This window comes from Anabrus simplex, chromosome 7, assembly GCF_040414725.1.
Source record: "Anabrus simplex isolate iqAnaSimp1 chromosome 7, ASM4041472v1, whole genome shotgun sequence".
Classification (NCBI taxonomy): Eukaryota; Metazoa; Arthropoda; class Insecta; order Orthoptera; family Tettigoniidae; genus Anabrus; species Anabrus simplex.
The window spans coordinates 131,072,357-131,086,668 of record NC_090271.1 but is presented as its reverse complement, the minus strand read 5'-3'; the positions used below and the strand labels follow the sequence as shown (position 1 = coordinate 131,086,668).

The 14,312-nt window shown below is 38.0% G+C and overlaps 1 protein-coding gene across 2 annotated transcripts in view; it reads left to right on the top strand.

Annotated features, from left to right (window-relative positions):
- LOC136877357 (irregular chiasm C-roughest protein) overlaps positions 1 to 14,312 on the top strand; it is a 361,637-nt gene that overhangs the window by 306,305 nt on the left and 41,020 nt on the right. For both annotated transcript variants that reach the window (XM_067151330.2, XM_067151331.2), the window contains exon 3: positions 13,841 to 14,073. In XM_067151330.2, the coding sequence (XP_067007431.1) occupies positions 13,841 to 14,073 (233 nt within the window). The remainder of the gene's footprint in view (positions 1 to 13,840; positions 14,074 to 14,312) is intronic.

Below are 14,312 nucleotides of genomic sequence, written 5' to 3'. Positions count from 1 at the left end.
CGTGAACCTTCCAAGAAAGTTGAATCACTTCCTTGAACTTGATGGCACTTTGATTTCTTCGTAACCTACTTTGCGCTGTTATAGCTACAGTTCATACTGCACCCAATAGACGCTGTACGTTTCACAACCTTCACAACGTTTCTACCATTTCAAGTCACGTACAAAATTTAAATCCTTTGGAATGCCTCGAGAAGGTCAAAATCAGTTTTATGAGCTTGATCACATTGATATTAGATTTGTAAATTTTCATTGAAGAAATGTACAAAAGAAATAGCTTATTCAGCGTTAAAACAGAGCTTACAACTTTATCTTAGAATTGTTCAATTAAGTTGTACATTGTTGTTTAGTATTGTAGAATGATGTTCTTTTTTTTTCCGTTCTGCAAACTCTGTAAATGAAATCCGATCGGCCACTAGCACCCCTCCTTTATACTTTGAAGTCGGTGACAATATCTTATCGGAGGCTACCAGGTTTACCACTGACTCTCTTACCTTCAATCAATAAATATTTTTTATTAGGTGATCTCTCTTTTACCATTTGTATTACGTGACCTTTATCAAAGCCAACAACTTCGCCTTACCTGTTTACTACTACATTTAACTTTTTCTCACAGATATTTTGAGTGTTCGTTTTTATTGTCAATGAATTCAACGAACTTTATAATTAAGTTGTAAAGACAATTTGGTTGTTAGAACGTGTTGCGAGCCTCCATATACAATATATACGGAACTTACAGTGATATGCTCTGTAGTCTTCCGTGACTTTCTTGTTCCATTAAAGAACACGTTTCTTTTAAATTCCTAAAATTTCTAACAGGACTGAATTCTGCAGAGCTTATAAATCGCAGAGGGGAATTTGAAAAGCATTTTACCGCTTGATATAACCCTTGTTTCCGCTGTGCTTACAGTATGTAGCTACAGGCACACGCTATTAGGCTGAATCTGCAAATGACGCATTTCACAATTCACAAAATAAACATTCAGTGCCTGAGAAGTAAGGGAAAATATGCAGTATCAGCGTATTAAAATCTATACTAATTTAAGGGACATTAAACTTTATTATTATTATTATTATTATTATTATTATTATTATTATTATTATTATTATTAATTTCAGAGAGATAGCTTTCTATTGCGAGAAATATATTTATTCTCAGTTGAGTTATTTATTCTGTATTGATTATTTCCCTTCGCGACCCACTCAATTGTGAAATCTCATCAGTACGTACTTCTTTGACTGTCTGATCTAACCAGCAGTTCCATCTAGCAAGTAGATTTTAACCCTGGTTCAGAAATTAAATAAATATTCCCGGATATTAAAAATAACCCCGTTTTCAGCGAAGCATTACATGGCCATTCAACCTCGGATGTTCACGTTTGTACAATGTTATTCACTCCCTTTGATTTAAAAATGTATAAATACTTCCTTTCGGTGGTGCGATACAAAATCGTAATATACTAGCAAAATATTTCAGAAGATAAATCCATTTCATTCCAAGCTGATATAACAGAAAATACAGAGAATGAAGTTAACTAACCACAAAATTATCCTGTCTAATACTTGCGGCACATGGCGCGAATTTCATTGAAGAATATCAGCTCTATACCAGTGGTGGCCATTGAAGCTACCTTAAAGGCTTTCCCACGCTTTGAGAGTAGAAAGGAAATCTGCGAGCTCGGCTCCTTGTCTGAATGGTCAGCGTAGCCACCTTCGGTTCAGAGGATCCCGGGTTCGATTCCTGGCTGGGCTGGAGATTTTAGCCACGGCTTGCTAATTCCTCTAACTTGGGGACTGGATGTTTGTATTGTTCTTAAATATATGTGCATTATATCTTGTCCTGTTCAACTGAAGTGAGTTTCAGCAACATTTTTAAAAAAATACCAATTGTGGTTGGCTGCATGGTTGGACGAAACCGAAAGCCAAATAGGAAAAAAACAATGTCAGTGAGAACGCGGGAGAATATACTACAATGCAGGCTACGTACGGCGGTACAAAGCATGTTTTACGTAATGTAGTGTTCTGGAATATTATTTCATTTTCTCCATAACTGGAGATTACCTATATTTATAAAGCATGTAATAAAAGATATGAAATGATATTTTTTTAAATTAGAAATAATACAGCATTTAAAAATAAAATAATATGCTTACAACATCTTCAGTTTAATTTAGATGATATCGAAATGCATGTTAATGGAGGTTACAATTCCCAGTTCAATAAGGGCCTCTAAACCGTAGATCTGAACATATACAGTTGATAGGTAGGCCTATCACTGGTACATTTTATTTCAATAATAAAATATATAGACTAGTTATTTAAATCCAAGACTAGCTTCTCAAATCAACGCGGGCGGCAAAAGAAAGTACCATATAAATAAAGTTTAATCACACACGTGTATATTTAAGAGCAAATTAAATAATACAAGAGATACGATAAAGATAGTTTTAATGTGTGTGAATACCGTTGATTACAAAGAATCATATGTACCTTTTCTATCTCATAAATAGTCGAGAACGTTACCTGAATGAGCCCTTTTCTAAACAGTAATACTGACATAGAACTGAATTCACCAACAGCATCTGCTCTTCAAATATCCCTAATCATGATATAATTATTCAGAATGTCAAAAAAATACAGAGTTCAATTTACATTCTCTAATATACAGGAAGGAATATGTTTTGTACTCACATGCCATGTGATAAAGACAATGCAGATCAGTAGTGATTGGCTGATTGACAATTCTACACTGATTCATAAAGAGAAAGGGGTTGTGTCTCATGTTCCTCTACAAACTATTACCTTTAATTTCCATGTATGAACCTAGAGATATTATTCTCATAATAGAATATCAAAAGAAAACACATCGATCTCATTTCATGACCTTTAGCAATATGGCTTCAAATTCTTCAAAATAAAGCACTCGGAACCCTTTATAGTTATCCATTCTTAGGCCCGGTTTCATCAACACATGTTAAATATATACTAACAAGTAGTTAGTTAATACGGAGTTAGAAATTTAACATCTTGTTAGGTTTCTTGCGTTTCATCAAACTTTTCTTGTGAAATGTTAACTAATCGACTGTTAACTCTCCCAATATTGCGAACTGGTGCGAATCAAGGAGGCAGTGGTACGAACATGCTGTTTTACAGCGCGCTCCGATGCGCTTTTGTTTGAGCACAGCTGTAAAATATGGCGCGTGAAGTGAAACGGAATCGTAGTTCTAATTTTTCCTCCTTCGAAGAAGAGTTGTTAATTGAATTAGTTAGTAAATATATATATAAGTTATTGAGTGCAAGCGCACAGATGGCTTGACGATAAAAGAAAAGGACGAGGCGGGGGAAAAGTCCGCGAGGTTTTCAATGGGGTAAACAGATACTTTTTTTTAGCGTGTATCCGCTGTCACCTAACAAAATCACTTCGTTAATTGTCCCACTTCAAACTGTGCTCCGATATGGGAGTTATTAAATATTGTATTGCCGTGTGCAGAACCAGACTACCTAGCAAGTATATCCCTGATTTGGAGGTTAGGCTCACTAATCACCTGAACATTAACATTAACAGAGAAATATCGCTTTCGATTACGATATATTTCGGCCCAATTGCCTCCAGGTGATTGGATTCTTACATGTGTGCAATCTATTGCACGTAGAACAAACACCAGGAAAACGGCTTATTTCATAGAAGTCGCGGATAATTTACTGACGCTGTTCTACTGAAGGGAATGTTATATACCTCCTTCTCATGGATGCTATAGCTGCAGACACACGACAAGCAACTCTATTAACAGTGGCTTTAGAAATTCCAGCATTGTCTCCGGCCATTATGTGAAAATAACCAGTAGCAAAAACTCGTAATATTATCAGTACCTGCAACATTGGAGAAAGAGGTAAGTTTCTCTTCGTAGGATATTCTAACCTCACTTGAATTTCGTCAACAACCTTAGCAACGACTGTTTTCGATAACCTGTATCTATGAAGAAATTTCGGATCCGTCAAATTTTCAAAGTCATTACGTCGCTGAACTTTTCTTCGATCAGGACTGTTTTGTAAAAGATCTAAATAGAGCAATTCCGCCTCGAAAGCGAGATTCACAGCAGCCATTTTGGAACAGGTTGCTAAATCCTAATGTTAGCCATTTAACATTGGAAATGGCTGATGTTAACTTTAATACGCAGTTTAACATTTGTTAATGTTAACATTTGTTGATGAAACGCAAATTTTCTTAAATCGTATGTTAAAATGATTTAACACCTTGTTAAGTACTAACATGTGTTGATGAAACCGGGCCTTAATGTCTTGAAAAATAATATACTCGCCAGCAGGCATTCCTCCGGTTAATCTATTGCATTCTCTTTTGTAGTACTTGCCTTCAAAATTAAACATAGTTTGACACGTAATTCATTAATTCATGATCATGCAACACGGCAATCTGGAAACTTACATGTACCTAGAATGAATACAGTGAATTAGGGAACTAATGGTGTATTGTATAGGGCTATAATAGCATTTAACTCCATTCCAGACTCATTAAAAGCTTGTCAGAATTTCAATAAATTCGAAAGAAATATTAAGAAACATTTATGGACAAAATTTAATGCTCTTGGTTTTAGCCTGTTTAGATGAAGTTATTATCTGGTTTCAGTTCGAGCTATGTGGTTCCGTTTATATAAACTTTTAAACACACAATTGTATCCGTGAAAAATGCTGTAATTTAGATTTAAATTATTATATATTTTTATCAGCTCTGTATTATCAGTAATGTGTCTTTAATATTATTGTAACTGTGCCAGATTTTTAATGTACTGTTCCAGTACGAGCATTAGCTCATGGGATTCTGAAAACAATAAAATAAATCAATTAAGTTATTAAGAAAAATTGTTTATCAAAACAAAAGATCATACTGAACAGCCACTCAGCTTTTTGACACTTGTGAACTCAATGTGAACTCTAATCAGCGGATAAGGCCTATTATTTAAGAGTTGGGGAAAATATGTCTCAGTACGATAATTAGTATGTCTCTGCATTACCAAAATAAACCAAACTTCCAAAATTTAGGTCGCTACATAGATTAGTAGCAAAGAGACTGCCTCCGGATCCCAAGGTCCCGACTTGAAACCCGGTAGACGTAGTTGGATTGAAGATCGAAAACAAAGTCCATTCGGTGCTCTATGCCGTACGATCTCAGCATATAAAAAATCTCTGGTGACTTCATTTGGTGATTACCCGAAAAATTTAAAACTCAGCCATAGATCGCCCAACAAAGAATCATGTCTCTGCCATCTACCAGGGAAAAAGAGAGCGTCGAAATTGACCCACAGGCAGCATAGGCGCAGACCAAAATATCTGCACACAATAGCTGAGGCCACACATTATTATTATTATTATTATTATTATTATTATTATGTTATTGATTTTTACGTCCAACTAATTACTTTTACGGTTTTGTAGAGACGCCGAGTTGCTGGAACTTCGTCCTGTAGAGAGTTTCTTTTTGTTATCAGTAAATCTACTGACTCGAGGCTGACATATTTGAGCTCCTTCAGATACCAATGGACTGAGTCGGGATCGAACGCACTCGGACTCGGAAACCCACCCCTCTACCTTCTGAACTAACAAAATAAACCTCGAATATAATAACAATAAATCTAAAGAAACCTGTAAATTATTCGGAAAGAAATATTGTTCGCAGGAAATAAGATAAGATAAAGAGATTTAATAATAATAATAATAATAATAATAATAATAATAATAATAATTTGCTTTACGTCCCACTAACTACTTTTACGGTTTTCGGAGAGGCCGAGATGCCAGAATTCAGTCCCTCAGGAGTTCTTTTACGTGCCATTAAATCTACCGACATGAGACTGGCGTATTTCTTCTTTTTAAGACTCCGTCTCCATAAGGAGGTTAACGATCCACGATCCAGCTCTGATCTAGACAATGCAATATGAAAATTGTCTTCTGATGTACATCTTTGCCATCCTCTAATGTCCTTAAGGCATGAATTTCCTCCCAACGAACCATTTCGCTTGTATCTTTCCTTCAATAATTAGCTGTAATAATTGATACCGCTAGCCCCTTATAACATGCCCTAAGTAATGTGTTTTCCTTTGTTTTGTAATATGTAACAGTTCTTTTTGCCTTTTTCATTCGATGAAGGACTCGACATTTGAAATTTTCAATATCCGGGATATGTGCAAGAGGCGGCGATACAGATACATTTCAAAGGCATCTAGACGTTTTTAGTGCTTGGATTCAGGGTCCAGCTTTCACATCCATATAGGAGAGTAGGGAATATGTAGCAACGGATCATGCGGATTCGTAGTTGCATACTGAGATCTGACTTTACAAAGAATTTCGTGGTAATGAATTGTTTCCTGGCCTGCTCAATTCTAGATTTTATTTCTCGTTTGGAATCACATTGGTCGTTCAGCATTGTGTCCAAGTATTTGAAGAAGGACCTTGCTCTATTATATGAGCTCTCAATGTGAGATTTGCTTGTATTGTCTGATTAGAAAGAAAACATCATTTTTGTTTTGGAAAGGCCAAACTCTTCAATATGTTGAACTAAGCGATTTATTATGCATGGAAGGCATGCATGGAAGGGTGGATAAATCATCTGCTATGATAAGAGTGTCATCCGCATACCTGATGTTAATACCACCGGACTGAGTCAGGATCGAACCTGTCAAGTTGGGGTCAGAGGGCCAGCGCCTCAACCGTCTGAGCATATAATAATAATAAGAAGAAGAAGAAGAAGAAGAAGAAGAAATCAGAGGAAAAATTCTATGCATTTAACCTTATTTTGGCTAGCCCCGCAGTCTACGGATAACGAGCCTACCTCTTACCAGAGGCCCTGGATTCGATTCCCGGTCGTGTCAGCGATTTGTATCTGAATCTCAGAACTGGATCAGGGTCTACTAGCCTACGTAAGGAAATTGACGAGCTAACTGACGATAAGGTAGCGGCTTCGGTCTAGAAAGCCAAGAATAACGGCGGAGAGGACTCGTTGTGCTGACCAAGTGTCACCTTTTTATCTGCAGGATTTCCATTGGCCAGAATTTCATCAATTAACACCTGATGCATTCCCTGTGGAAATGCTTTGAATTCTTACCTAGAAGATGCCACTAGCATGAAGAAATGAAACTGGGAACCGCTGTAAAATCATTACTTGGTAATAGAAAACCCAGCCTTGCGTTCCAAAGCTCCTTACCAACAAACTGCCGGTCTAAGTCATAAAAGGATTAAAGCTTCCGTTATGAAAGAAGCATTGCCTGCTGTGATGTAATTTGTGAATGTCAAATTTGGAATATGAAGTAGAGAAGGTCTTATTTGCATGGCTATCGCTCCTCCACTTTACATATGTGAATACAATAACGTGCTAACTTGAACGTATACCGTACCTTTAGACAGCATAAGTTTACAGGGTGAAAGTCTTGCTCGCTGATAACCTAAAGTTGAGTATATAGCGCCCAAGATAAACAGAATCCTTAATTGCCTCGTAAGAGCAGGAAATAAGGAAAGGAGAGAGAGAAAGGAAATACAAAGACAGTCTCAGCATTTAAATCCCAGAAAGGTCCTACGCCAAGTTGCTTTCGCGAGATAACACACGAAGGAAGCTGTTATTTAAAATCTTTCCTTTCAAGAAAATAGAATACCCTTTCCGTTGCAGGAAGTGGGTGATTATTAAAACAATTCAGATGAGAATAAGATGGAGATAAAATAAGTGCACTCTTTTGTTAACGAAGTTGGTAAAATAAAATACGTTTCTAATCTTATCCGTTAATGTGGCGAATTGTATCGTATTTGGTTACTCAGTCGCGTCTGCAAAATACTAACTCATTTCTCTGAATAATAGTTTATCATATCTCTGACGACTCAATAAAACTGATGACCACAGAGCGTAAAGTAATGTTGCATTTAAGCCATGATCCTTTGGAAATGATAACTACAATCATGGCCATTTAAAACATAAAACGTTTTTAGATTCGCCCGTAAGTGTGCCATTTTCTCCTGTCCCAAACTTGTTCCTCTTCTTCATTGACGTCCTGAAGATCCTGTACGGTTTGATCTCTCCAGCGGTTTCGGTCTACATCTGCCCAGAGACCTCTTCACACCTGGCTGTCCAATGAAGGCTTGGTGCAGTAGGCCATCATTTCGTAAAATATGCCCAAACATCTCAGGCATCTGCTCCGCATTATGGCAGTTATAGCAGAGTCACTGTAGGTTGTCCGTATGACCCGTTGAAAACACTGTACGAAATTTTGTAGCAGCCACACTTTGGCGCTAACTTCAGACATAATATTAAATTAGAACGCAGGCAGTACATCGAAAAACTGCTGTTTACTGTGCAAAAGCTGAGCTGTCCATACACTCGTATCAGTATTGTAATTTCCTTCATTTCTTCACAAAAACTTATTTCAAATTAATCGCTTCATGCAGAAAGGCTCTAAGTCCAAAAGAGCACTTTTTTCTGAAAACATAAAAATAATGTTTCGGAGTAAAACATATAAAACAAGTGCATTAGGTAAGTTACAGCTTAGTTATGGATTGTGTAAGAAAATGTCGATGTTTACCTACGTCATTTTCCACTTAGAGGCTGTTAAAGTCACTGGACTGAGGCCTCTTCTGCACAAATCACAAACAAAAGTGAAAATATAACAAAAATGTGAAGGTCAATACAATCCTGAATTTTAAAAAGTTAATCAGATACAATCAATATGTTCCAGAGTTACAATTATTGATTACAAAGTTGAGTCTCTGGACTGAGGCCCCCTCTGCAAAAATCACCTATAGATAGCAGCACCTTGGCTTTATTGGGAAGAGGCCAGAGTATGTGACTGAGGGCATTTTACCTTGAATAGTGTTAGTCGATGTTAGTCGACTCCTCGTTTACTGACTACCATGAAGCCGAACTGAAGCCTCTTCAGCATGAATACATGCGTGTAAGATTGCTCAAAACGCCGATATAAAAATGTCATCTTCGTAAAAAGCGGACTGAGGCCCTTTCTGCATGAAGCGATTCAAATAAGGAAATTGTTTTATAAATTAGAACTTTTATGTAATTTGGTTGAATTATGGTGCATGAAGTGAATTATAAGAAGTGCATCGCAATGTTCGCTTCAGAAGAAAACCAGCACTGTATATTTTTAACGTATGTTTGTGTAATATTCGAAACAGACTTTCAGCGTATTAGGTCGTGTTACGTACATGTAGTACGCGTTGAAGAGATGTTAAGTACAGAACAAAAATGGCCAGCCGGACACCAGTGGGATCCGAACCCACAACCTCCCGATTTCGCGTCGGTTGCTCTACCAATTGAGCTATAGTGGTCTAGGCCATCTTTGTTCTGTTTGAAAGGATCTGAGCTACAGGTCTGGCACTGCAACATTTCGCTGATAACTTTGAATTGATGAAACGGATGTTTTAATTGAGAATACGACGTCTGCAGAGATCGCGGGAGACCGGATCAAAGCCGCCATGTCATCACACCAAATGCAGTTGCATAGGTATTAGACACATGATCAGATAAGATTGGTAACTGGTTAGTCATTATTTAGAAAGATAACCGAGCGAGTTGGCCGCGCGGTTAGGGTCACATAGCTGTGAGATTGCATTCGGAAGATGGTGGGTCGGAGTCCCACCGTCGGCAGCCCTGAAGATAGTTTTCCGTGGTTTCCCATTTTTACACCAGGAAAATGCTGGGCTATATCTTAATTAAGGCCAAGGACGCTACCTTCCCAATCCTAGCACTTTCTCATCCTTGCGTCGCCAAAAACCTTAGATGTGTTAGGACGACGTTAAACAACTAGCAAAATTATTATTATTATTATTATTATTATTATTATTATTATTATTATTATTATTATTATTATTATTTATAAATGCAGTTGAAAGGTCCCCGATTTGAATCGGCCGGCCATTTGCTTCTTCTATCGGCGTAACATCATGAGAATCACTAGTCAATAGACTAAATGGCATGATTATATTAGCGATTTCTTTTCATACAATGGTAAGGGGTTCGAAATTACCACCTCTAATCAATATGAGCAGCACCCCCCCCCCCTTCCCCCTCATCACCACCCACTGCCAAAAAAGGGGGCCATACTTCAAATGCTGCTCTTAGTTAACTGCCACGCGTCACCTCTTGCACTTGTAGATGCAGACCTACTATCTGAAAGAACTTTGATATTGTTGTATGTAAGCCTGATAGACTTTTATCGCTATTCCTGCTTCTATCAAGACATTTAATTTTTCAGTAGAAAAGTTGCTATTCCGACATGTCCTATATGCAGTAAGCGGTGATTCTGGAGGTCTGATTGACCAAGAACTGTCACATTATATTGGAGATACTCCACGGATACTCGCGTAATGAATGAACTCTCACTATCGTGCAGAAAAAATTATTATGCTCAGCAGTACCGTAATATCTTTGCATACTCATCTCAGCATAGGCCTACTTCTGGTCCGTTAGTTCCTCTCTTCTAACAACCACTGATAGAGACCGAATATTGCAGTACGTGTTACTAGTGTATCAGCAGTAAAGTCTGAATTTAAAATTATTTCTACTCCAAATGCTAATATTGGGTCGAAATAGAGGTGCTGTTGTTTAGGCGACCTTTATCTCCCGGATTCGACGCTATTCAAACGTACTTGGGGAGTACAGGACGGGTGTCTTTATAGACTTGGGAGAATTAATTCTTGCTTTTGTGAGTCAACCTGTGGTAGGTGTGGTATGATACTGGGTGATGAATTAAGGTCTCTTGCAGCTTTGTAGAGCTACTTGGGTTCACCCGATGATTCTCTCCAGTAGGCAGTTCTGGATCAACTTTTCGTGTGTACCCAGCCACACTTCTTCCCTATCAGTTATCTCAGTGTTTCATAGTCGCGCATTGATGTTGAGACAATCCTTGCAATAAGTAATTTCAACAAAATAAATGCATGGAAGGGAAATGTCAGTGGTAAACCTGTATGTAGGCAATGCGGTCAGCAGTAGTGAAGACCTACGGTGGTACAGATACGTGTACATGTGTAATTAATACTGGATGATTTTGCGACGACCACGCTATAGGTGTACAGTATATGATTTTGACCGGAAAAATTTCATCTGAATAACATTTACTGCTATGGCATTGTCATCAAGTCTAAGGACGCGACAGTACTAGGCCTATGTCTGGCGAACTTAGGGTTGTTTTGACAGTTCACTGCTGCATAGATTACAATTTAATAATACTGTTTTACACGGTCTATAAATCGAAATATTTCTGTCAGTCTTCTCCTCTATCGAATTTCGTGTGGCTATTGCTAGTCTGGTGCAGCCCTTGTAAGGCAGATCCTCTGACGAGGATGGGTGACATCTGCCGTGTATGGGGAACTGCGTATTATTGAAGTGGAGCGTATTGTTATTTGTGCTGTGTGAGTTGCAGGGATGTTGGGGACGGTACCAACATCCAGTCCTTATTCCAAGGGAATTAACCATTTAAGGTTAAAATCTCCGACCCGACTAAGAATCGAACTCGGGACCTTTTTGAAACGAAGAACACTTCTCTGACCATCCAGTCAAGGAGCTGGACTTCTACTGAATGCATATTCTTCCTTTGTTTTTGTATTATCTCAGTTTCGAAATTAAAGGAAGTAGGCCAAGTACCGGTAACAAATTCGTATGAAACATCTAAGTGTATTCAGTTTCTTAATCTATCACAGAATGTGCAGTTCTGAAGTGTTAGTTTAATACTGAAAATTCACTGGTTTCTGTGATCGCTTTTGATATAGTCTGAATAGAATTTTCCTTACCTCGAGTTTCAGGATTGGACATTTTAAACAAGATAATCAATACATCTCTTTACCGATTTATGCACATAATGGACTTAAAAAGTTCTTTGGAGATCAAACGGTAAGCCTTGTCTTCTATCGCAAGCGTGCTCTACCGGTAACAAATTCGTATGAAACATCTAAGTGTATTCAGTTTCTTAATCTATCACAGAATGTGCAGTTCTGAAGTGTTAGTTTAATACTGAAAATTCACTGGTTTCTGTGATCGCTTTTGATATAGTCTGAATAGAATTTTCCTTACCTCGAGTTTCAGGATTGGACATTTTAAACAAGATAATCAATACATCTCTTTACCGATTTATGCACATAATGGACTTAAAAAGTTCTTTGGAGATCAAACGGTAAGCCTTGTCTTCTATCGCAAGCGTGCTCTTCTTTCGTTTCTGTATTATCTCCTAAGACCGTGCTGTCTCTTCTGATTCAAAGTTGAAGGAGGAAGGTCAAAAGAGAGAACTATTATTTGTTACACATCAAAAGAAACAGATCATAAGATCTCATGCTCTGCTATCGATTGTGGCAGTAATAACTACCTCATCCACATCAATCACACGTTCACGACAGCTTGAGCGCTTTAGACTTGTAGAAAATTGCAGTGTTGGTCTTATCAGAATTTGTTCTAAATTGATCTCAATTGCATAATCACAGGATGAATATTTACCATTTCTGTCCAAACTGTGTTAACTTCATCACCAAGCCATGGATTTCTACGACCTAATAACTCTAGGAATGTGCATGCATTTATGCACTAACAAATATTGAAATATGACGTAAAACTTGAAGTATGATGCAAAAGAAAGAAAATATTTTATTTAAATTATTTTAAAAAAACTTTTATTATTCAGACAACAGTCCAGCATCAGACTGTTGCATTCCTAACACTATTTTTCCTTTCTATTTTGACAACGTAGGCCCTACTGCTTTCGAAACTCATTATCTTCAAACTTCATTTTAACCACAAAATATTTCTTAGGGAAGGCAGTCTAAAAGAACCAAACACAAACAAAATCACTTAGCATTATCGATAAAAATATGAGAATTATATACCGAGCGAGTTGGCTGTGAGGTAAGAGTCGCGCAGCCCTGAGCTTGTATTCGGGAGATAGTGGGTTCGGACCTAATTGTCGGTGTCGGCAGCCCTGATGATGGTTTTCCGTGATTTCTACTTCTCACAACAGGAAAATTCGGAGGCTGTACTTTCATGCTCGCTTCTTTCCAGTCTTAGCTCTATCCTACCTCATAGGACCTGTACCGGGCGAGTTGGCCGTGCGGTTAGGGGCACGCGGCTGTGAGCTTGCATCCAGGAGATAGTGGGTTCGAATCCCACTGTCGGCAGCCCTGAAAATTGTTTTCCGTGGCTTCCCCATTTTCACACCAGGCAAATGCTGGGGCTGTACCTTAATTAAGACCACGGCCGCTTCCTTCCAACTCCTAGACATTTCCTATCCTATCGTCGCCATAAGACCTATCTTTGTCGGTGTGACGTAAAGTCACTAGCATAGGACCTGTTATTAGGCCCATTTAAACAATAATAATAATAATAATAATAATAATAATAATCATAGGGCCTGTGTGAGTCGGAGCGACGTTAACAAATAGAAAAATAGATCAGATATGACTTAATGATTAAAAAGTAAATTTTACATTTATATGACCAATTACAAACTGCCCCATCGTGCCCAGAAGCAAAACCGCATCAGTTCACAATCTACTTTACATAATTAAGGTATATGTACAGTTAATAAAAAATAGAATGAGCTCATGGTATTGTATGTTCATCGCATTTAATGTTTTATCAGACTTAATTTTAATTATTATCAAAATATAAAATACCTCCCATGTACATACAAGCCCTGTGGATATCCACCAATAAACGTCATACAGTAAGTTCAATTGTTTCTGAAAACAGTGTACCTACGAGGAACTTATACAATACAATGCACTCATATATATCCAGTAACTACTAAAATCACTATATACCTGCTTGATAGTTTCATTCTTCTCTTTCCAGGCGATTACTCACTCGAGATCTACCCGGTGATGCTGGACGATGACGCCAAGTATCAGTGCCAAGTAAGTCCCGGATCGCAAGGCGAGCCAGGAATCCGCTCCAAGTTCGCAACCCTCACAGTGCTTGTGCCACCTGAACCCCCACGGATCGTACAGGGGGACTTCCTCGTCACCACCGAAGACCGTGAGATTGAGCTCGAGTGCATCTCGCAGTCTGGCAAGCCCGCCGCGGAGGTCAGTATTATTATTATTATTATTATTATTATTATTAATGAGATTTTCGTATAGCAACTTCCTTCTTCTTTTTGGTTGTATAAAGGTTGTTTCAAATTATTACCGTATTTTTGAGGGATGATACTGTAAGTTGCGTTTAGGAGAGCATAGAGTCTTCCTGATGAGTGACATTTTTCCATGACTTCTAGAAAACGTCTGGTTTGATGTCAGGAGGCGAACATGTTTCCAACATGGTGGAG